Below are 24,237 nucleotides of genomic sequence, written 5' to 3' on the forward strand. Positions count from 1 at the left end.
TAATGGTTATAGCCACATTCTAATTGCTTCTGATTTTATTGGATTATATGAAGTGTGGATCACAAAATCGCTACTTGTTTAAATTAATTAATATTAATACTAATAATACTCATTAATAATTAAATAATTAATATTTAAGTAATAAATAATATTTCTGCCAAGTATTAGATTGATTTTTGTATATGTTCCGTGGATAAACAGTAAAAAAAATGTACATTCTCTATTTAAAGATTCTATATGTAGTCTGATGATCATTTACTAATTGCATTATTCAAATCCTCTATGTCATTATTTTCGTCCATTAAACATGTCTAGTTCTGAGAGAGCGGTATTAAAGTCTCTATAATTTTACTTTAATTTTTATCAAGTTCTCTTTGCAATTCTAATAGTTTCTGATTAAAGTATTTAGTTCTTCTGGTAAGTGAGGCATAAAGTTTATCACCTCTATTGATCTGTATCACAATAGATTGTCTTTTGTCATTACAGAATATCCTACTGAGAGCTTTTAATGTTAAATCCCACCCTGTCTGATACTGACATTTCAATTCCTGCCCTTTTTTGTTTGCGTTTGCCTGTTTCTCTTTGCTGCCCCTTTATTTTCATCCTTCTTTATCATTTAAGTGTGTCTCTATAACAACACACAACTGGGTTTTGCTTTTTTCTAAACACATCTGTTTTGTAATGGTAGAAAATTCAATCCATTCCTAGCTAGATAATGATGGGGTCCCCTGATAGCATTTCATCCATCCTGCTTTGCTCATTATGTTTATGTTTATCTTAACATTGTTTCTTCTTTTCCTTTTCCCAGTTTTTGATTTTTTTTTTTAGTGTTTCTCTCTGAAAGTTAGGTTTCCCTTGATAACACTTTTCTGCCTCTTTTTGGGAACATTTTGTTGCTCAGGTGGACACTTAGATTAGAGTCCTTCCCCTCAACCAGGCATACTCAACAGTGATGCTGACATTTGTAACTGGGCTTGAACCCAGGGACAGGATGTCCTGGAGATGAGATCTCAATTCTGCCATTCAGCAGTTGTATGACCATAGGCAAATTATCTATCCTCCTTGAATGTTAAAATGTAGAGTCACATGGCACATCTAGGACTAACAGACCGTGTGTGTGACTCATCTAGCATCTAGCCCTCCTGTTCCCACTCGCTCCTTAGGCTTCTGGGATGGATTTGGGTTTCGCCTTCCTCAGAGCTGAGCAATCAGGATGAGGAGGATGGAGAAATGACCTGTGTCACGTCTGTGGCCTACTCCTCTCAGAATTCCTGGAAGGAATTTCTCACCTTGGCTCTAATTGGTCTTTCATTTCACGGGCCAGCCAGGATTACACTTCCTTGTCCTCAAACAACATAACAAGACAGTGCAGAGCACGGATGCTTCACCTGTGGACACACACGAGGTGGGCCTGGAACCCACTTCTCCTGTCCCCAGGCTCAGATAAAGAGGGGCATCTTCCACCTTCTCCTCTTGGCCTTTCGTGTAGCAGAAATACCCGTAAGATCAAGCTGGAATAAGCAGGAGACAGGAAATTGGAGGAGGGACGCAAGAAGGCCATGCCCTGGGGACGGGGGCTTTACCTGAGGCCTGGAGGCAGAAGGTACAGGACACTCTCTGGCCCAGCTTCAGCCCTGACCAACCTCTCAGCCTGGCTCTTCATCTCCAGGGCTTAAAAGCCTAGGAATCCTTCTGGTTCACATCCTGCCTTGCCTGCTACCACCAGGACTCGGGACTCACCCTCAATGAACTCTGTCTCAGTTCTTTTCTTTTCTCTCAATTACCTGATCAACAGAAAGTGGAAGTATCATAGATGATCTACTTCTACACCTTTAATTTTGTGATTCTATAAAATTCTTCCCATTAGGCAAAACTTTAAACTCCTTGAGGGCCAAGGCCGGGCTTCCTCCTACTCAAGGGTCATGGAAGTCAGTTCCATGCCTTCTTCTGCAGGCTGCTCCTAACTAGCTGAGCCACTTAGCTCCTCCGGCACATTTCTACTGTCTGGGTCCTACGATCTCACGGGACCTTTGGGGTTTGTTCCCTGCCCACCCATGGGCTCTGAGGCTGCTCTTCAGCTTGCTCTTCCAACACGATACTCTCTTGTGACTTCATAAGAATAGTTCCACAAGCTCCCTGGGGACAGGGAAAGGGCCTCTTCTCTGCTGGAGGTCCTGTGACCTGCTGAGGTCACGCTGAGGGGTGAGGGGAGGCAGGTGTGACTGGTGATACCCCCCCCCCCAAAACCAAACAGCCCTTCCCCACGCCAGCCGTCCTCTGCGGGGGAAAGAACACCAAACAACTCTGTTCAAAACAGTTTATTTTATTTTATTTTTTTTTTGTCAGACAAACACATTGATTTCTGGACCACAGTAGAGGATGGAAACCTTTCACAAACTTATTTATCTGAAAATACAAATATAAAATTATACTTTCCACATCTGTGATGTGAGAGACTGCCATCCACATAGTAATTTTTTACAACAGGGCTTTAAGAAAGCCACACACAAAGACCTGAAAGATGCTTGAGATATATATATATATAGATACATATATATGTATATATATAAAAAAAATACTCACTACCAAAGTTGTCATCAGTTTCATACTAAAGTATAAAAGTAAGGGTGAGGTCAGCCACAGTGCTAGGGAAAGTTTCATTTAGATACATTTATGTCCACGTGAAACGTTTAGACTTGCATCCTATTACATATGGAATTCCGAGTTTACAAGACACCATGAACGGCAGATTGGCTAGCCCACGCTACTCAAGGACACTCACAGATTCCACACAGGATGGTACAGTATGTACAGAATACAGTAGCAGAGAGCCTTCTGGGGGGCTCTGCAACTTCTTCCTCTCAGTCCCCATCCCCCTCCGGACGCCCCTGCCTCCCGGAAATGAAATCCTGTCCGAGACAATACATTCTGATTATTTGATAGCCAAGTATTTGGATTAAGTTTGCTTCCCCAGAGGGGTGGGTTTCAGTTCTATTTTTTTTGTGTTTTAGTTTATTTATTTTTTTGGTAAAAAAAAAAAGAGAAAGAAAAAGAAAACAAACACATTACATTATTAAAGTATTGCTTAACGTATATCGTCTCCTTGTGTAGTGTCTGTGCCCAAGACTGGGCTGAGCTCACTTCTGCTTCTTTTTCGCTTAGGGTGAGGGCGGGGGAGCCCACCAGTGTCTCTCTTCAAGGTGCTCGCTTGCACCTGTCCCTCTGCTCCCCCCGAGGCCCCCTCTTGCTTATGCCTTCCTTGGAAGATAGCCTGGCTTGTGAAGCACATTCAAGAAAAAAAAAATCCTCCCCTCCCCCACCCACCCCCAGTCTCCCTCTGTCCCTGCGTGCCACTCCCAACCGATAAAGAGAAGTATGAGTTAGTGTTTCTTTTGTAAACAATTTCATATGCAATATAATACAGAAAGCATGGCTGACCTTCAATAAAAAATGTAGTAAACTATATTGCTTTATTCTTGATTATGCTGCAGTGAGTGAATGGCAGAATGAAGCAGTGTTGTGGTGGTGGCTAAGTCCCTAGCCCTCGTTTGCACTAAAGATCAAAATAGGTTTTGCTTTTCTATTTGAAATCAAAATCATTTTTTTTTCCAAAATCCCCAAATGAAAAAGAACCAAAAAAAAAAAAAAAAAAAAGAAAACCCCAAAAAAAACAAAACAAAAACTGAACACCTTTCAGGTCATTAGAACCAACAATTACCCAATGATTTTTATACTAGTCTAGCAAGATGTGTGTAACATTCACTGGCTGTGAATTGCTGTGCAGTGAAACATTAAATTGACAGCAATAGAGCCATGCTACCTTAAAGTCCAAGCTACGAGTTCAAATTAAGATGAAGGTGATGAAGGATAGAAACGCAAAGGCCTGTTGGGGCTTTGTTTGCATCAAGCCCGTGAGTGACTGGGATGGAACACGAGGCTGTTTGCTTTTCCCAGTGGGTGTGAGGAAGGCCACAAAGTAGGTCTGAAAGCTCCTGGAGAGGAGGGACCAAAAGCCTGGTCGTCCCCATCAGCGCCACGTCTGGGTAGAACCAGGGAGGGGGCCAGGAGCTAATGCCACTCTCTCTCCTCTGCTGGGGAGGAGAGGAGTTTGGGGGTCCCAGGCAGATGGATCTGGAAACCAGAAAGTCACCCGGTGGCTATTTTATGATTCCGGGAAAAGCCATCGGCCAAGAGGGTTTCTCCCCCAGGGAAGGCGGAAGGTGGTTCCCAAATTCGCCACTGAGCTTAACCGAAACAAAGACAAGGCTGAACATCAGTGCTAAAATAATTTACAAAAATCTTTCAAAATGGACTTCTAGATGAGTGGGGGGACTAACGTGAACCTTAACCTAGGTAGCCACATTAAAACATATCAGATTTCCACGAGATTTGTGCTATGGGCTACTGGGTCTCTTCAAAAGGTATTATAAACATCTAAAACATATTCACACAGATTATCAATTTCTTCTGAGCATTCTTAAAAAAATATTTTTTTCTCTTAGTAAAATCATTTTAATATACCATGCCTCCCTCTTTTAAAAAATAAATTAAAAAAATCCAGTTTTGCATATCTAGCATTAGCATTTAAGGTAGTATGGCACACCCCTTCACAGTTGGGGGGGGGGTGGGAATCTACAAAACGCCGTAGAGTCTGCCGGCATTTGAACATCGTGAGACCTTGGGTTAGTTGAAACCACATCAGATCAGCAAAAGTAAAATGAAAACTTGAAATTGGAAAAAAAAAAAAATTGAAAGGAAAAAACTGCCCCAAAATTATTAACATTTTTTTTCATAAATAAGAGAAAGTTCTATCCTTACTGGTCCTAAATCTGAATAACTATGTCTAGTTTTTTTAAACCTTAATTACGTTATACCTATCAATATGTACTAGAAGAAAGAGGAGAAAAAAAGTCACTACACTAGTACCAGGACAGCACGCTTACAAGATAGCCACTTTATACATTATTAACAGACAGTGATCAATAAGGAGTCAATGAGGTGATGGGGGATGCAGAGAAAGGAAGGGTCGTACAGTACATCACCAACATGGACAAAATAGTAATTAAATTCCCTAGGCTAGACACTGAATTTCTGGGAATTTATTGTCTCTTTTTTTGTCTTTGTTTTTTTTTTAAATAAAACTTCTATTTTGTTATTTTATTTACTTGAACAAGTTTTGATACTTTAAAAGCGCCCAGCATTTTACTTTTAACCTGGTTGTTTGGAAATTAAAAGAGAAAGAAAAAAAAAACCAAAAAAACCCTCACCAAACAACCTAACATTTTATTGGAAAAACAAAGAACATGATTTTTTTTTTTTTTAATGTGTTGCTGTTTAATTAGAATTGAAAAAGGCTTTTTTTCTTTCTTTCTGAGTTAGCATTTTGGAGCCTTTTGATTGAACATATTTTTGCCCTACCATGTCTGTGAATGTCTACATTAGTCTACTTTGTTAGTAAAATTTATAAAAATAGGAGTGCAGCAGCTCTTTATAATAAATGTCGCATTCAGTGTCTCATACTGGCTGTGCCTTAAGTACCAAATTTATAAACGTAACAATTTAAAAAATATTAATAAAACGTCAATATCACATTTTAAAAAAGAAAAAATATATCTCCACACTACAATATGTTTTAATGCCATCTATTGAGCTGTATTTCTATAATCGCTGTTGCCGACCTATTACCAATATTAAAAAAAAGTTAAATTAAAAAATATCCTTCATCATAAGTATCTTTCCCCAACCGAGGACCATATATTATAACAGCCAAATGTTAAACATGTGCAAAGAGGAAACTGTCAGTTTTTCCCACCAGTCACAGTGCAGCGATGTTTATACTTTTTATTTTTAAAATTCTGTTTACATCTATAATAAATTAAAAAAAAAATTCTTCCATAGCCTCTCTGGTGATACTTGCAGCACTGAGGTATTAAAAAAAAATATATATAACCCAAAAGGTTGCTTTCCTAATTTGGAAATAGAAAGTGAATGGAGAAAAAGTTTCATGAATGCAGGCTTTTCCACTCCTGGCCCGTGGGCCCCCCGAGCTGGGGGTGGATGGGAGACAGGGTGAGAAGAGAGGCAAAGTGTCCTAGGGACCTTTGGAGGTGCTGAAATGATTGGACGATAGAAAATGATCATATATTTAAAAATTAAGACTGAAAAAGTATGTCCCCCACCCCTCCCCACCCAAGCCAAACAGGTGTGCTTTGAAACTTTAAATATGTTAAATATTAAAATTGTAGCTTTGTTTTTAAAAAACGTCTTGGGAAAAGCAGTTTTTCATATTTTAAATAAAAATCTAACTAGACGGTAACATTTGAAGCTGTGCACAGACGAGAGGTTAATATGCTGGTATGACACGAATACAGTTCTTAGGTCTATCACACAGACAAAAGGAGCTGAACAGTGTTCGAACTTTTCCCGGGGTCATCCCGGCAGCTGGGTGCTCTTCCGTCTCAGTAACTGACTTGGTTTATTGTTCCTTTCCCTCCTTCCACAGAGCATCAAACTGCCTGGGACCGACTCCCTCACAAAAATATTTTTGATTCTCTCTTTCTTAATAGTTTCTATGTAGTTAATGGAATTGTATTTACAACATTTCTTTTTTAGAATTCACAATTTCAAAAAACCTTATAATATCACCTCTTTCAACAGAAAAAAAGCACTTATAGAAAAGGAGGACACTGAAAACATTGTCGTCCTTACCTTATTGCCGAAAATAGATATACTTAGGTTAACAAAGAGACATCACAAAAAGAACTGCTATCAAGTCTGTTAATTAGCCTACTACATCTCACTTGGTATACAATGCAAAGTAGAAAGTTTACGCCCACCTCCCGCTCCACACTCACAACGTCCCTTCTGTTGTGTGCTCAAGCTCCACCTGAAAATTCATACAGTCTCAGAATCGGTACCAAAATATTGAGTAATATTACCATCTCAGCATCCTTTCAAAGTGAGAACAGAATCAAAATAAGCAAAAAAAAATTTTTTTAAGAAAAAAAATAATACCTTAATATAACAATTATACTATGGTTAGCTTTTAACTAGATATTAAAGCTATATGACTACTGGACTAAGTCAAAATCACTACCAAATGTGATTCAAAGAGATTTAAAAGGAGGAGGGAGAAGAGAGGAGGTGGAAGGGAAACCATCAAGAAAAACAAAACAAAACAAAACCAAAACCATGGGTTATATACACATTTAAAAGCTGTTGTCTTATATTACAGCAGATTTGTGAGATGATGAGATGTAGTCAACCCTCTGTCCGAAGTGAGCCATCTCTGGTTGGGATGGGGAGTGAGGCTGGTGGGGGGTCCAGGTCTGATGACATCACCTGAACAAGGGGCCACTCAGAAACTTCGCCCAGTCTTGCCTGGACATCCAGGTATGCTCTGCAGCATCCAGAAGGTCAAAGATGCCCGGAAAAGAACACAAAGTCGGGGTGGGAGGAGAAAGAAGAAGTGTCAGGCAAGTATAGGATTTATTCCAACTTTTTAACTACTGCTTTCAAAGGATGGCTACTGAGTATGTTTGAAAGCGCCCTGGCTAGCAGCTCACTGGATCACAGCTTGGGAAGTCTGACCACGCTAGATGCTGGGGAGAGGGCAGCTCTACACCTCATTTTGCTGGTTTGCTATTTTGCTGATCTGACACAGTTCTGTAGAATTCTTGAGGTGAGGGCAGGAAATGTGGTCACGCTGGGTTTTCAGCTAGCCTGGTGAATTGCGCATTGACCAGCAACTCTTTTTCTGGTTAAACTTCTCTTTTCAAAGCTAAATGTTTCAAAAACTTCTGCCTTTTTTAGATACCCATCAATGACAGTCAATAACTGAAAGTGCAAATTTCTAACTAAAAAAAATCATATTACATATCAGAGACTCAAGCTCAGGACATTTATAAAAATACACAGAAACAACCAGCTTTGGTTAAGGACATAAAGACAGGCCCAGGATTCACAGACTTGCTAACTGAGGCTCCCTGAGTTGACTAGGAGTCTGGGCCCCTCCTTTGTGCATGGCACTAAATGTCTGAGGGTCACCTCTGCTGGGGACAAAGTGTGTTTTGGTGCAGCCATGTGACTCAGTTGGCTCCCTTAATCCATTTTGGAGAGGGGTGGGTTGTTACCTCTACTCTCTTGGTTATTTCATCCTTCTCTGGAAATTGAGTCCCAGAGTTGGATGGGGGAGGATGGGCTGGGAGCAGCCTTCCCCATCCCATGGAAAGGCTGCAGAAGCCTTGGAGGGCGTGGGGCTGTGGGCAGAAGCCCTAGACTACCCTCATTTTCCAGGGAAGGGAGGGAGGAAACACTGGCAGTCCCAGTGTCTGGCCCTCCAGGGACCTGCCGTCCTGGTAGTTGATTAATGCTCTCATCAAGGGACTCCACATAGGGCCGGAGTCACCTTCCACCCCTGAAGTTCTTGGATGTACCAACCCGCCTTGCTCTCAGAGGAACCTTCCTTCCCCCGGGCCCCCAAACCCAGCTTCATTAGTAGTGAGTAGCTCTCCTTCAAACTGTTAGTGGCCTCTGGCTCTGGCCAGCGATGGCTGGGTCAGTGCTCAAGGAGTAGTGGAGGCGAGGGGTGGGGAGAATTCACACACGGGGTTTATTTGGTTAAGAGAGGCAATTGCGTTAGTTCATGTGATTCCTTAGCAGCAACATTAGAGAAATCCAAAAGAGATTGATGGAGCTCAACTCAACCTGGTCTCCCAGCTGGGCCCACCCTACAGAGTCCTGGCTGGCTCGGGGGCCTGGAGCGACTCCCTCTCCAAGAGAGGCATCCTACTGACTACGACCCAACGAGGCAAATCCACCCCCAGCCTTGCTTCTCCTATGTGCCAGCTCCCAGAGTGAAAGGCGCTCATGCCCCAGCTGGGATTTTCCAAGGGGGTCCCATTCTCAGGCCTGAGCTGTCACTCTCCCTCTTCCAAAGAGACAGACCCATGTTTCACCCCCCCCCCCCCCCAAACTAATGGACGCATTCAGCTTCACAAGAGAACTCCTCTCCCTTCTTGGTGTTCCTCCCCCAGAATGAAAGATACTCATCTTCAAACAAGAATGTGGCAAGAGGCTCCCTCACCAACTGCCCCAACCTCCCCTCTCCTCCACCCCTTCCATATCCCCATCAAGAGTGATTTTAAAAATGTTTAATTAACTTGAGCTCAGTTTAAAAGGTTAGGAAACTGGCAGGGATCCAAATCCCACGTTACGCAGGTGATGTCATTAATTTAATTTGCTTTTCGTGCGGTAATCTGGATAATTACTCAGTAGTTACTGGCAAAAATGTTTTCTTTTCACTAAAAGATGGAGTCTGGCTGTTTGAGTGCACGAAGCCCATTGGCTGAGCCCAGCGAGCTCTGGGAGCTGAACGGGCTCAGCAACCTACAAGGCCAGCTCGCAGGATCCAGGGGCTGTGCTGGTCCCCGCCCCCGGGGCCTGGCAGAAGCCCAGTGATTTCCTGCCTCCATCCCCCTGGGACGGGCACAGCATCAGATCTCCTTCCAGTTTCCCACACTCTTGATTGTATTTCAAGACAGAGAAAGATGAAGGGTGGGGGATATAAAGAAAAGGAATCAAAAGAACCAAATCAGGGGAAAAAAAAAAAAGAAGTGGGGGTCATGATTAAAGCTGGAGAAAGTGATGAGAGATTAAAAGACTGGATTCTTTTCGCCCCCACCCCCCGAAAAGGGGTCCAGAAAAGAGGAGAGAGAGATGTGGACGCGATGAGCCCAGGGCCCGTGCGTACTTGCATGCCCAGTGCACATACATGTACGGACACGCCCGGCAGGGCGGAGACACGTGGCAGAGAAGGTAATACCTCAGAGTGAGATGGCAACGAAAGCACCTGCTCAATGGTATCCATTTGTAAAGGCCGTTGCAATCAAAGGTCCCTAAAATTGCACAATTGTTAAGGTCATCAGCACGCTATACATGGGAACAGATTGTCATATTCTAGGAAAGGAAGTTATCTCTAGGACTAGACTGTGGTTGCCAGCATGAATATGTAACTCTGAGACACCATGCGGTGAGGGGCCAGGATGACTTCCCCCAGCCCTCCAGCCCCCACTCCCCACCCCATGCCTGTCAGCTTACCCAGGGGAAAATCGAGAGCCAGATTCACGGGGTGGGAGGTGATGGGAAAGGAGGCTCACACCCAAAATGATGGGCGCCGTTGCCCTGAATGCTGGAGGGCAAAGAGACCAGTGTCTCTGTCCACAGTCCCAACAGCTCCAGCTGGGGAGAAAGCCAGCCCCGTGCAGATGAAACGTGACGCCATGTGGTTATTTCAGAAAACCACGGCGGCACACAGGTCAAAAGACCCAGGTTTTCAAGAACAAATAAGGTCTGTGTTTCTGGGTGCTGAAAATGGAAATAAGTGGTGTTCTACATGGTCAGATGGTCTCCCAAAGTGATGCAGCTCTAAGCTGAATCATGATACTCTGAACTTGGTACTACAGCTGATCCGAGGGGAAGTGACTCGGCAAACTAGTGACTTAAATGATGTTGGCTTGGGAGTGAAACTAAACAAGGACCTCGACTGCAGAGGCCAGGGCTGGCGCAAGTGTGTGTGTGTGAATGTGTGAGAGACTATGCCTGTCTGAGAAAGTGTGCATGCTTTTGTGTGTGTGTGTGTTCCAACTCCACAGGCAGGGCTCAGGCTGCCCTGGTACCCTGGACTGCACTTGCTTTGTTCTCCCCAGGGCAGCCCCTGAGGCAGGGCTCTCTTGACAGGGACGTGACCTGGGACAGCAGACACTGCCATCTTAGCTCAAAACCAAACTGTCTTCGAAATGCTCAGGTTGGCTAGGGCAGAGGGTGGCCAATTTTCTGTTTCCAAATGGAAGGGACAGCGAGCAAGTGGGCTCAGGCACATTCATGCTCACACACACTGGGAGGGGAAGAACGATACGATCTGAAAACAGCATGCAAATCTGTGAAGCAAATTTCCATTGCCTGGATTAGTCAGATTATAGAACCACAGAGCATTACAAATACCAAATGCATCTGGCCTTCGGGGAGGGGGCGCAGCTAAAGAATGCAATTGGGAACTTACTGGGAACCTGGAAACTAAGAAACATTAGCATAGGAAACCTCCTGGGAGGGGACACCCCACACTACGTCCCAGGTACCAGCACCACCACTGGACCTTAGCCTGGGAGACTACTGACTACAGGCTGCTACCCTGAGGTGGGAGAGCTGCAGCTCTGAGGTCCCAGCCCATATGACAGTCTCCAGAGGGCAGGGATCAAGGATCAAGGGTCTGATACTGAGGACCTACGATGTGCCAGCAGGTGACATATCCTATTAATTTTCAGACAATCTTTTGAGGGAGGCATACTTATTTTCATTTTGCAGCCAGGGAAGCAATGGGTCATATATGTGGTTGCATGGACTGAAAGTGATGGAGTGGTGATCTGATCTGCCCTGCCCATGCTCCTTCCACTATCACACGGCCGCACACTGTGCCTGGCCTGCGGGGGCTCAGGAAACGCCTAAACGGAGGAGCTTCAGCCCTAGGTGGCTGACATGATGTGGATGGGGACCCTCTCCTCGCCTCCCAACTCTGAGCTCCCTGGTACACCCGCCCCATGGGCCACAGGAGATGGGCAGGAAGGAGGAGACAGTGGGAGGCAGGTACTTACAGCTATGCCGTGGCCGAAGCCGGAGCCCGGCTGTGGGCTGGCCGCACTTATGTAATTCCCCACTCCGGAGTCCTGGCTGGCAGGGCCGTAGAGATCGGCGACAGGTCCTGGGCTGTTGGCCCCCGGGAAGCCTCCGGGCCGCGCCGGGTTGGAGCCTGCCGGGGAAGCGGGCGCGCCAAAATTCGGTTGAGCACTGTAGCTATTCAGGACTGGTGTGCAGAGAATAGAGCTGGGTATGAGGCCAGAAGCCAGGCATGCACCGGTCATCACAAGCCAAACACTCGAGAGAAACAGCTGAGGCCCAACTTCTAACACTCAACCAAGGCCATGCGAAAACATCAGCAGGGACTCAAGATACTCAGCCCAGGCTACTACCAAGAAGCTTGGAGCTCCAAAATATAGAGAATAAAAAAACAATCATTCAACACACTACGGCAACCAACCGGAGGTGCTTCACTGCCGACCAAATTATCACAATAGAAATAGAGATATATATGGAAGAGAGAGAAAGAGAGAGAGATTTTTTTTCACATCTGAATTGATGCTCATGCAGTCTTGTCTAGATCTGGGCACGTTGAGACAGCATTCACATCCCATGCAAACTACAAAGGAACTAGTTTTAGACTACACATTGTGTTAATATTGATATTAAAACGTGACAGGAAACAAAGCAATTTGTGTCCAGGAAAAATAAAAAATCTTTGGGGAGGGGATTTTTGATTTTTTGTTTGTTTCACTTTTTCTTTTTTTTGTTTTTGGATCCATTCAATGACAAACTTGTTTTTGAAAAAAAAAAAGAAAGACAAAAAATATCTCCCTTCTCCAGCCCCACCCCCCAAGCCACTTACCCCCTCCCCACTGGCTACGCCCTCCCCCCCCCCCCAACCCTCCCATTCATATCCCTGCATGAAAGTCGTCAATACTGAACGTGGTCGGAGGATGGGATATGTCATGGAAAATCTGGGCATCTTAACAGAACCATAATGATGGTGGCAGAGGTTCCCCTTTGGGGTGGAACGCAGGGGATGGAGGGCGGGGATGGGGTGGGGGGATGGCGAATCTGGAGGCTGGGGCCGAAGCTGGTGAATGCCAATGATTCTACAGGACACCCACACACTCACCTCCTGCAGTAGAAGGAAAGGGGGAATTTAAACTTTTTTTTCCTTTCGTTTTAAAAAAAAAGACAAAGAAGTATGAATGCAGAGCATACGGACTGAACCAATTTACAGCTAAAGCATATCTGATGGAAATGCCTTCTTTCTGTTAGTCATCCTCGGATATAAACTCCAGACGGAGAAAAAGAGCTAGGAACGCACCTTTGCTACAGAGATGAGACTTCACACCCACAGGTCCCGAGACTGGTGGTGGGAGGGGGCAGTGGGAGGAGACACGGCCTCGGGCTCCCTCCCTTAGCCTCCCCCATATGCCATTATTCTCTCCCCAGTGACGCCACAGCCTGTCAACCAGGTTAATTTTGTTTCATTTCCATTTCCCCTCAGTCGATTAAACTTTTTGTTTTCCAAAACGGAAAAATTTTTTTTTTAATTGCAAAAGTAACTTCTCTTTGATTTTGAAAGCTCAAGGTGAGTCTGGGGCCAGCCGCTTCTGGGTTGCAGCTAACCCATGTCAAAGAACCAGACAGTCTGGGCTCCACAACTTCCACGACTTAGGCTCCAAGGGGCTGCTCCTCAGAACAATCTCTCTGCTTCCTTGGCGTTTCCCTCTCTGCTCGGTGACCAGCTGCCTTCAATGGCAGAAGGAAAGAAAATCTACAACTCCACTCTCGGCCACGGCCTTGCCCTGGGGGCCTATGGCTGGAGCCCCCCACTTATGGTGGGGCTTGAAGAACCAGGTAGAGATTCATTTTTACCCGCCTGTCACAGGGATGGGAAGAGAATGATGACGAACCCAAGCCAGGCTGACAGGAGAATGAGATGGGGACAGGAAGATGCAAAGGAGACCAGTCCAAGCTGGGCCTGGCTCCTGACTCAGCAGTGAAGAGGGAAACCCCTCCTTGAGGATGCCCTTCAGGGCAGGAGGCCCTAAAGTGAGACCCCTTGGAAGCTGTACCTGAGAAATGAATAAACCAGCCAATGGAAAGAATAGGCTAAAGAGAAAAAAAACAGAGGCTCAGAGGAAGTGAGCGGCTGATTGGGGAATGTACTGGCAGACAAAGGGGATGGGATTTGAAAACAGAAGATTAAACCTGCAGATAACATTTGGCCCTGTTCACTCATGGAGCCAAATATCAAGCTGAGATATTCAGAAGGCAGCACTATCTTGGTCGAACACACTCTTTTCCTCTGGAGTAGGGAAAAGGGAGAGCGCTCAGATGGGAGCCTCCTGGTTTACCCAGGCAGCTGACCCCTCCCATGCAAAGCAACTAACAAGTAACTAGCCTGTTCTGTCGGAGGGTAAAGAGTAGGGGTGGTAGTGGGGGCGCTGCAGGGAAAGATAGAAATCTTTTTTGGCTTCTTTCTCCTCTGGTCAGACAAAGATCCAGGAAGACGGTAGGCAGGCCCACCTATTTAGGGGCTGGGGAGAAGGGAAGTTTTGGTCTTGGCTCCTTCCAGCACGGAGAGCCACCCAGAGACTAATCCAGCCAGCAGCAGCAGCCTTGGAGACAGGATGTAGCAGGCCCATGGAAGGATGCTGTCCAGAAACAACCCCCTCCATAGGCTCAGAAGACAAGAGGGCTGGTGGTATCCTGCCCATCCCTGGTTGCCTCTCCCAGTCTTGTGTCCAAAAAACCTGTAGCTTAGGAGTTGGCCTGAAGGGAGTTTCACAATAAGCAGCTCTTCTTAGGCCTATATCGCCCCTCCTGGCTCAGTCATCTTCCATCAAGATGGCACCCTATTAGAACGCAGCTCTATGGGGCTGGCCCGGTGGCACAGTGGTTAAGTGTGAACATTCTGCTTCGGTGGACCTGACTTTGCCGGTTTGGATCCTGGGTGCAGACATGACACCGCTTGGCAAGCCACGCTGTGCTAGGTGTCCCACATATAAGCAGAGGAAGATGGGCATGGATGTTAGCTCAGGGCCAGTCTTCCTCAGCAAAAAGAGGAGGGTTGGCAGCAGATGCTAGCTCAGGGCTAATCTTCCCCCTGCTCCCTCTGCCCCCCCAAAAAAGACTGCAGCTCTAAAACCTGAAGCCCCGTATTATTATACACTTGCCCTCACAATGCGTGCGCCCAACACAAAGTCGCCTTGCAGCTATTCCCCCAGGAAGGGGCAAAAGAGAGGGCTGGGAGTCCCTGCCAGGGGGCAGTCGGCAGGCAATGAGCACCCAGCTCTGGGCTGGTCCCCTTTCTCTAGGCTTCTGGGCAGTAAAACCTGCACCCTCAAGGGCTGGGAGCATGCAGGAGACGGCCTCCGTACTCCATAGTCAACCATTGCCTCTTTGTCTCTCTGTAGGCAGAGGACCAAGGCTCTAGAACGTATGTTAAAGTCCCCGAGCAAGCCTCATGCAAATCCAGCATCTTTGGGGAGGCTCATAACACAGGGTGCTGGCTGCTTGGGAAAGAGTGGGGAATGCCTCTTGCACGTGCACCCTTGTCGGTAGCTGTTCCTGTGGACTGGCGCTGGGAGGCCACTATGCACAAAGTAACTTTCATCTTTTGGGAAGTTCATACTGAACACTGGCTGGCTACAGGTAAACCAAGTCATCTGAGGACCCCCGCACCCTCCACGCTGTGACATCGAGAGGAGAGGCCGGGGGAGAAAGTGTGACACCACCTTCCTGACCTGAGGGTGCCTTCTGTGCAAGTTACCCTCCAGTCAGTTCCCCATGATCTGTCTTGAGGGAGGTCACCTTTCCCCAGGCTCTAAGGCTCATTTTGAGGGGACTGAAATGGTCCTACATGCCAGCATCGGGTCAGGAAGAGGAGATGGGACACCACTCTTAATGGACATGGGTACCCCCTATCTACTGCTCAGCCAGAGGAGGGGTGTGTGTGTGTGTGTGTAGGGAGGGATCTGCTGAGATGATTTATAAATTGAACATTAGGATTCCTGTCCCAGAAGAGGACAATGTCCTGCAAACACTTGGCATTTTTGCAGCAGAAGCTGTGAGCGTTAAGTGGCCTGGGAGCTCATTGTGGGGAGCAGGGCCACTTTTCCATCAGCTGCTCTGGGCAGCATCCACAGCAACGGGTTAATCCTGGGCAGTTCCCCCAGCATCCTCTAGGCTTTCTGGGTCCAGGCAGTGGGGATGTTCAGGGAGGCAGCTATGGTGCAGAGAAAGGGAGCACTGGACTTGGAGTCAGAAGACCTGAGTGTGACCCCAGCCCTGACCTCAGCTGTGTGCCTCAGCCCTCAGCCCCTCAGCCGCCGGAGTCCTCATCTGTGACATGTGAGTGCTGTCTGCTTTAGGCTGACTTTCCGTGGGCTGCGGCAAGAATGAAAAAGAGAAAGCGCTCTGTCACTTGTCAAGTTTCAAACAAATACACCTATTTTTGAAATAGCTGTGTATGCAGAGCCCAACAAGGCAGGTAGCATATGCAGACTTAGGAAAATCTGATAGAGGGAAATACTATTCACTTGCCGTACAAATCAGGAGGTGATTTACAAAAGGATCCAATTCATCCACCTAGTGCCTTTAATCATCAGGGACCTGAAGAAAGGACTGTGGGAATGAAGGGGAGGAAAGCCTGGACGCTCTACCTCACTGAGGCCAGCAAGAGGAAACACACTTGAATTAAAGTCGGAGGCATTCTGCACTGGATAAAAGGAAGGATTCCTGCCCATCAAGGGAATAAAACACCTCGATGGCTGACCCAGCAAAGCCAGGGAATGGAGACCTTAACAGAGTTCTGTCCGGCAGGCTTAGACCCTCACCTGGGGAAGCTGGACCCGACGCTTTGTGGGCACCTTTGTCCTTGGGGTCCTAAAGCCAGCCTAGGGGGATGCCTGCCTTCCGGCTGGCACACCGTCCACCTGTGGCTCTGCCCAGCTGTGGTCAGAAGAGGCTGGGCTGAGAGTGGAATCAGAACTGGAGGTAGGGAAGTGGTGGGAGAGGACAGTGAGAACCAGAACGGCCTCACTGGAGGGCTAGAAACGGTATGGAAGTCCAGATATTTCTCAATGATCCCTACGTGATGCTACTGGACCTGAGGCAAAACGCTAGAGCCCAGGACTGGGAGGGGGACCCCCTTGGAAGGCACTGCTGGCTCTAAGGCATGAAAATCAGATTATATGGACCCAGAGAAAGGAACTGTTTACAACAGCCTTTCCAGATGAGCTCAGCCCACACATCTGGGACAAGCCAGGGCCCGGTCAAGCCCCAGCCTTAGACCTGCGTCCTGGTTTGGTGGGTCTCCAGTTTCCCCCAAGGGCAGGGCCGCCCCTCAAGACAATTTCAATCACCCACTTTGCAAACTAGCTGCTGTTGCCAGGAGGCCCTAGTGGCCCCTGGCACATTTCCAGGACAGGGCCTCTTCCCTGCCCAGCAGCGTGTGCTGCTCAGGGTGAGGTAAGCACAACGGCGGGCCATCCTCACCAGGTCCGATTCGGAAGGTGGTGTGCTGATAGGACAGAGTTCACTACACCGCACGCTTCAGGGTCAGGGAGTTTGGGCTGACTGGTGGCATGGCCCCCATTCCCAACCTGCATGGGTCCCTCTCAATAGCCAGCCACTCCTTGCTCAGAGACTCTGAGGAAAGGCAGCTAGGCAGCTGGGCAGCCAACGGCCTCCAGGGAACCAAGTTAGGGACCCCACCTTTCAGTCTCCTCTCTGTGCCCTCTGAAGGCAGTGCCCACTATAAATTAATGCAAACAGTCAAATGGGAGAGGTCAGCATGAAAAGATAGGCCTGTTTCTGATAAAGGAGGAAGAAACGCCCAGTTGTGAATTATCATGGCATGTCTTGAGCTGAGCAAGCGGGGATGACACTCCTGAAGTCTGCCCAGCCAGCTATGTCCCAGGGATCCTTGGCTCAAACCGTCCTCCTAGAGCTTGGCCTGAAGGTGTGAGAGAGAGTTAGAGAGGGCCAGCAATTACATCCAACCTGGGAAAACTGTATGACACACTAAGTCAAAATCCAATCAGTCCAGGGACTCAGATGCAGGGACACCATTTTCATATATAATATATATTTTTTTAAGCTCTGCTGAAACTCAGGCTATCTCAGAAGGAAAGGAGAAGAAATACTTTCAAACTAGGGGAGGATTAAGAGAGTAACATGATGGTATTTTTTTCACTGCCTCCACATACAAACAAATATACAACTGAGATGTACAAACTTAGCCTGGTATTGACAAGTCTTGACGTATCCAGGGATGGCTGGCCCATCTGAAATACTGCACAGGACACGTGGAGAGCCTTGGCTCATTCACTGGGCTGCCAGGGACGTCAGGGTGACAAGCACTCCAAATGTCGGTTACAGTGGTGCCAGTCTTTTAAGATAGTAGTTTCTGCTGGTTCTCTCACAACCTGACCGCTGGGGTTGGGGCTGTGTCTGCCAGTTAATGCTGACATGTCTCAAGTAGGGAGCTGATGGGCAGCAGAATCTAAGACTTGGGACTAATTATTTTGTAGAATGGTCTAAGCTTCTGGTCAAATCACATTCCCCTAAAGCGATCACTTCCCTTCTGGCCGCTTCTAAAGCCCTCACACCACGTGTTAGTGGTGAACCTGGAGACCCACACTCGCACTCAGCTCAGTGTGAGGGAGAGAGCCACACATACCCCGCACACAGACCCATCCGAGGTGGGCTCTGCAGCTGGGGTGATATACTTTACGGAGAAACACAATCTCAACAGGAAACAGCTCATCCTCTTTCCATCTTGATGTTCTTTTATTGTGGGTCCTGATTTGGGTGTGTGCGTGTGTCTCCCCCTCACAAAGGACCGAGTCAGGCTGGTTGGGAACGGGGATGATGGGAGGGGGGACGTTAGTGGTTGACTGCCATCTGCTTATGGTGTCAATTCTGGGGATGGAGCAGCCTTGAGTGGGCCTGGGCCTGGTGGCCAAAGAAACCAGGCTTTTGTCATGAGGGCGAAGAAGGAACTTCTGGAGCCATGGTCAGGTTCCTGTTTCTCCCAGACCCCAGGGTTCTGAGGGACAGACCTCGTTTGCACGTGTCTAAGGAACGAAGAGGAGAGGGGCCCCAGGAAAGGCAGGGCCATGGCGTGAGTCACTGGCGCTGGCTCTGCCTGTGTGAACTGCCAGGCTGCCACGGCTTCACCCACAAAGGGACCTCAGCAGGCTGCCCCAGCCCCGGCCACGGGGTTCCTGATCCCTCTCAGTCGCCAACGGGCGTTTCAATAGCGCCTCCGCCCTGAGCCTCTAAAGTGCTTTGGAAGACAGGGGAAATCAACCCAGGAGACAAATGTTTATGGTTTGGCTTAAGCAGACGGTGTTTTCAGTCTCACAGCCTGCTGCCTCTATCCTAAATTAACTGGTTTCAGACTCCAGGCCCACATAGGTTGGAACTTGCAAGGAGCCGCAGACGGCAGACCCAGCAGAAACCACCAGCACCCATGACACGCTGCGCTGAGCTGATCAGCAGCCCCGGGGGAAGCAGGCTGCTGCCTCCATCGCCACTCGGCTGAGCAAAGGCGGGGAGGTGGCCGCCATGGGGCGATGCCAGGGGCTTTGCTTCTGTTCCAGCTCTCTCTCAACCGGAGAATCCAAAGGGAATAAAGACAGGGAGGGTGGTGCCTGGGATGACTCCACACCTCCCCCCAAACAGGGTGATTGCTCCAAGTGTCTCCCAGTTTAATCCTGAGAATGCCTGTTGCTTTGTTCTGATCCCGTGACTGTCTATGTCCTTGAGGCACATCCATCTTTCTATCTTCTTAAAAAAGAAACCAGTGTGGCTTTTTCCCTTGTGTCACTAGCCACGACTTGGAAATTCAAGGCCAGAACTATAGACGTGTAGGAGCTCGGTCAGGACGAAAGCTTTGGTAATAACTGGATCACACTCCAACTGTCCGGTTAGGAAAGGGGGCAGTGGAAAGCCTCATTCTAGTGGGGGCACAACAGGGTCTGGAGGCAAGAGACACAAAGTTCTAGAAGCTGTGGCTTCTGAGGTGCCAAGCTGGAAACAGAACTAATATCTACTGAGCACCTACTGTGTGCCGGGCGCACTGGTCGGTGTTTCACACCATCTTTTTTCATGCTAACAACTCATAAGATGGGCTTTATTACCCCTGGGTTACAGATGAGGAGACGTGTCCACCATCCCAGGATCTCAGAAGCGTCTCAGACAGGATTGAACCCGGCTCTAACTGGGACATGATGGCAACTCCGGTTGCTTTTTTTTTTTTTTTTGGAAGATTAGCCCTGAGCTAACATCTGCTGCCAATCCTCCTCTTTTTGCTGAGGAAGACTGGCCCTGAGCTAACATCAGTGCCCATCTTCCTCCACTTTATATATGAGACACCTACCACAGCATGGCTTGCCAAGTGGTGCCATGTCCGTACCTGGGATCCGAACCAGTGAATCCTGGGCCACCAAAGCAGAATGTGCACACTTAACCGCTGTGCCACCAGGCCAGCCCCCCGCTGCTTTTTTTTTTTTTTAAAGATTTTATTTTTTCCTTTTTCTCCCCAAAGCCCCCGGATACATAGTTGTGTATTCTTCGTTGTGGGTTCTTCTAGTTGTGGCATGTGGGACGCTGCCTCAGCGTGGTCTGATGAGCAGTACCATGTCTGTGCCCAGGATTCGAACTAACGAAACACTGGGCCGCCTGCAGCAGAGCGCGCGAACTTAACCACTCGGCCACGGGGCCAGCCCCTGCTTTTGTTTTTTTGGTGAGAAAGATTTGCCCTGAGCTAACATCCATGTCAATCTTCCTCCATTTTGTATGTGGGATACCTCCACAGCCTGCCTGATGAGTGGAGTAGGTCTGTGCCCAGGATCAGAACTCGTGAACCCAGGCCGTCAAAGCGGAAGCAGAACTTTAACCACTCGGCCCCTGGGCCAGCCCCCAGGCTGCTTTTTAAACTGAGTCATGCTGCTCAGTCGTCCTTCCCTGCATCATAGTTTGATGAGGTTTCTTCTGTTTACTTGGATCTTTCTTTGCCTCAGAGAGGTTGCAAATTCAAGGACAAGCAATCAAACCTCCAGTGCTAGAGTGCCAGCTGGGCGTGGGCCCTGTTGGCCTCTCCACATTGGGAGCTCTTTGGTGGTAGAGGTGTCTTCCCCATCAGAGTGGGGACTCCCTGAGGTCGGGCACTGCCTCTCTCCAAAGGACTGGACCACGCTCCTCTGTGCCACACCCCAGAACAAGGCTGGGCACAAAGCAGGAATGCAGTACTGCTAGAGTCAGGGTGGGGTGGAGGGGGCATTGCCAGAGAGAAAGGAACCCTTCCCATGCCTGGGCCCTCACAGGGACCCCTCCAGAAAATGCAACCCGAGGGCTGGGCTCAGTCCGGAAAGACCACTCCATTCTGCGAGGCCCTCCTGCGGGAGCTGGAATGCCCGAGGACCATCAGTATTTACTGCCCAATCACATTTAATGGAAACACTGCCCGCGGCTCTGGCAGCCAGGGGGTGGGGTGGGATGGGGAGGACGCCCAAGGGGCAGCCCCTTGAGGACCTGTACAAAAGGCTTTCCACTTGAGCAGCCTGTCTTTAATGATTATAAAGGCACAGGAGTTTAATCCATTTTTGATGTAAGTGCTAATAGCTCTGTGTCCTTGAAGTTCAAAGCTGGCGCATCCATGTCACTAATTAGCCAAGCACAGAGCCATTCAGCTCCCTCTCATGTTTCTAATTAGGTCTTTAATAACAAACTCCCACCTTACCAAAAGGCCCCCATTCGTCAGACAGTCAGGAAGGCGGCTGCTTCCCTGTTTATGGTTGCTCCGGGCTGCTGGTTCTATGTGTACACGCTCTTAATCTCAGCCAGGACAGGCCTGTCCTTGAGGACAAAGACCCCTTCAGCCCGCCCTGGAGGGGTGGACTTCCTGGCCCTCCTGGGAGGATCAATGGCGGGCAGGAGAGCCCTGGGCTCCCGGACCAGCTCTCCTGCTCCTTGGAGGAGGCTGAGGCCAGCTGCCTGGCTTGGCTCTATTTATCTGTTTCTGAAGTAGGGGTGCTGGGACAGTCACAGAGATGGTGTGCGGCTCTACATCTGTCAAGAACCTGGTGGAACTTGAGTCCACGGTTACACATCGGACTTGCCTGGGAACTTTAACTACTACTGAGGCCTGGGGCGCACCCTCGTATATTCTGATTTGATGGGTCTGCGATGTGGCCGGGATGTTAGCAGTTTTTAAAACTCCCCCGGTGATTCTAACACTCAGCAAAGTTCAAGAACCACTGTGTTGGCCCTAGTCTCACAGCTGATTTGCTCATGGGCAGCAGCTACCAACAGGTCCAGCTTTATTAATAAATACCATCCAGAGAACCAAACCCTAGTTTGGTCAACCCCACCCAAGGATGCAAATTTGACTATAGGCTCCTTTAATGATACACAATTCTGGAAATATTTCTGTCCCTCTCATGGCCCTCATGCATTAAAAAAATGCAGGACTGTTCTCAAATGCATCCCCACCAAGTTGCCTCGGAAGCCCCTGGCTTTCTCTCCAGTCAACTCCTCTCTGATCTTAAGGTACTGTCACTGTCACCCCTTTCATCCCCAATGAACAGGGATGGAGAACTCTGGAAACAGCAGCAATACAGAGCTACAGAGCTGAGTGGTCCCCAAGAACCCTGCAGTCTGAAATCTTTTGCCCAATATCACTCAGCCTGTCTGTGGCAGAAGCCAGACTGGAACCAGGTCTTCCAATTCCCTACTCTTCCTTCTATGCTCTCATGCCCCTTTTTGTTTTTTTTTAAAACTGCTTATCATCCTTATCTGATTAATCCATAAGGCAACTCCTCCCCTTATGAAGGGGAAGGGATTTAAGGGAAGCTTCTGAGCTGTTTCTGGCCCCAAGGCCAGGGCACAGGAAGCGGGGTGGGGGGCGGGCCAATCCCTGAACACTGCATAACCTTCCAGCAAGTCATTTCCAAGCCTGATTTATTTCTCTTCAAGCCCAGGTAGGAGGGAGACACTGAAATCTTGGGGGCTGCCTCAGTGGATTTAAAAGATTTATGCACCCGGAGCTGAACAATCTCGACCCAGAAAACTCAAACAATGTGGCCAAGGACACACAGCAAAACTGGACGAGGGGTTTCCTCCAACACTGGTCCATGCTTCTGGGTTTTGCTGTGTTTCTGTCTGGTCTTTTCTCTGGAGACTGGGATGATGCTGCCATACCCTTCCACCTGGCTCAGTGCCTAAGTGACCCCTACTCCAGGGCATCCTGGGTCCGGTGTGTCTGAGGCTGAGCCTCGTCTCTTCCCCAGCCAGGAAAGCCAACCCTTTGCAGGTCATAGATAGAAACAACTTCCACAAAGAGGGGAAAGCCGGACTGGGCAGCCTTTGCCTCCTACAGTAGGCTCGACCACAGGCACACAGGTTTGCACTAATTGTTTACCACAGACCTGGACAGACCATTTTATTAATATTAATAAGTAACCAGGAACAAAGGGCCCCTTTATTTTTAGCTTTCTCTAATTGCGTAGTAATTACTCATTTACAAAACAAATGAGACCCTGCTCGCGGTTGCCATGGTACCAGGAGCCCAGCCTCCTTGCAGGACGATTGGCCGAGGAGCCTGCTGCTCCCGCCTCCGGCCCCGCCCCACCACAGCTATTGGCCCAAAGCAAAGCCCCAGCAACTGGGCGGCCAATCCCGTCCCAGCCCTACGGCCTGGCTGCGTGGCCCAGCAACCTTCCAGATTCAGTCCTCACACCTCCCCGGAAGGGATGTTTACTCATCCCCATGGAGAACGTCTGTCTTGCCTGAAGAGGCCCTCCCTTGCTCCAACGCCTAGTTTCTTTAGGGCAGTGGCTAACTTCTTTCAGTCTTGTTTTAGCTGAAGGCTGCTTTCAAATAATTACCTTCAGAATGGCTCTCTTTTACCCAACCCCACCTCCTTGGGGCCTCCTTTGTCTGCCTTTGGTCTGAAAGGATTCAGGGACCAGAAACCAGATCAGAAATGTCAGCCAAAGCCAGACAGAACCATGACGTTAAGTCTGCAACAGCAGAAGCAAAAAATACATAGAATGCCTCCTGAGGCCTCTTGTAAATGATTTTGGGTTCTTTCCTTCCCGAAGGACATGGAGAACGGAGCTGACAGCAGCTGTGGGTTTTGGTTGACTGTATGTTTTAAAGGTACAGAGCTTTCCTGGGGCACGGAGGGCTGGTACGATGGAGCATCCCCTGACCGTGGCTGAGAGCAGAGATCCGACAGGACAGAACTGGGCACAAATCCTGTCTCTGCCACCTGAGACAAGCCATCGAAGCCACAGTTTTTAAATCTTTAAAATGGGAATGGGAACGACAGTGTTTACTTTATAGGGTTATGAGAATTAAACGGGATAAGGCAGGTGGGCCTATTGGCACTGTAGCTGGCTCACTCATAACACACGTGAATCATTATTAACATATTACTATTATCATTATTTTATTAAAATTGGCTGGGAAGCATCTCTAGCATTCTATCCACCACTTGCAAGATATCCTTCCCTTAAGGGGCCTCCCAGGTGGGTGTGAATTTTGAGATGCTGGATGGAACCCTCCTATTCATGCCAG

The 24,237-nt window shown here is 48.0% G+C and overlaps 1 protein-coding gene across 10 annotated transcripts in view; it reads right to left on the reverse strand.

Annotated features, from left to right (window-relative positions):
* Positions 1-2,992: 2,992 nt before the first annotated feature.
* MSI2 (musashi RNA binding protein 2) overlaps positions 2,993-24,237 on the reverse strand; it is a 388,026-nt gene continuing 366,781 nt past the window's right edge. For 3 of the 10 annotated variants that reach the window (XM_046674791.1, XM_046674794.1, XM_046674795.1), the window contains 3 exons: positions 11,649-11,803; positions 9,824-9,896; positions 2,993-7,399 (listed from right to left, as the gene is read on the reverse strand). In XM_046674791.1, coding sequence (XP_046530747.1) covers positions 9,855-9,896; positions 11,649-11,803 — 197 coding nt within the window. In that variant the 3' untranslated portion in view covers positions 2,993-7,399; positions 9,824-9,854. Of the gene's footprint in view, positions 7,400-9,823; positions 9,897-11,648; positions 11,858-24,237 lie in introns of all 10 variants that reach the window. The other 7 variants (XM_046674789.1, XM_046674792.1, XM_046674793.1 and 4 more) reach the window with 5 other exon arrangements.

The sequence above is a fragment of the Equus quagga genome, chromosome 11 (assembly GCF_021613505.1).
Source record: "Equus quagga isolate Etosha38 chromosome 11, UCLA_HA_Equagga_1.0, whole genome shotgun sequence".
Taxonomy (NCBI): Eukaryota; Metazoa; Chordata; class Mammalia; order Perissodactyla; family Equidae; genus Equus; species Equus quagga.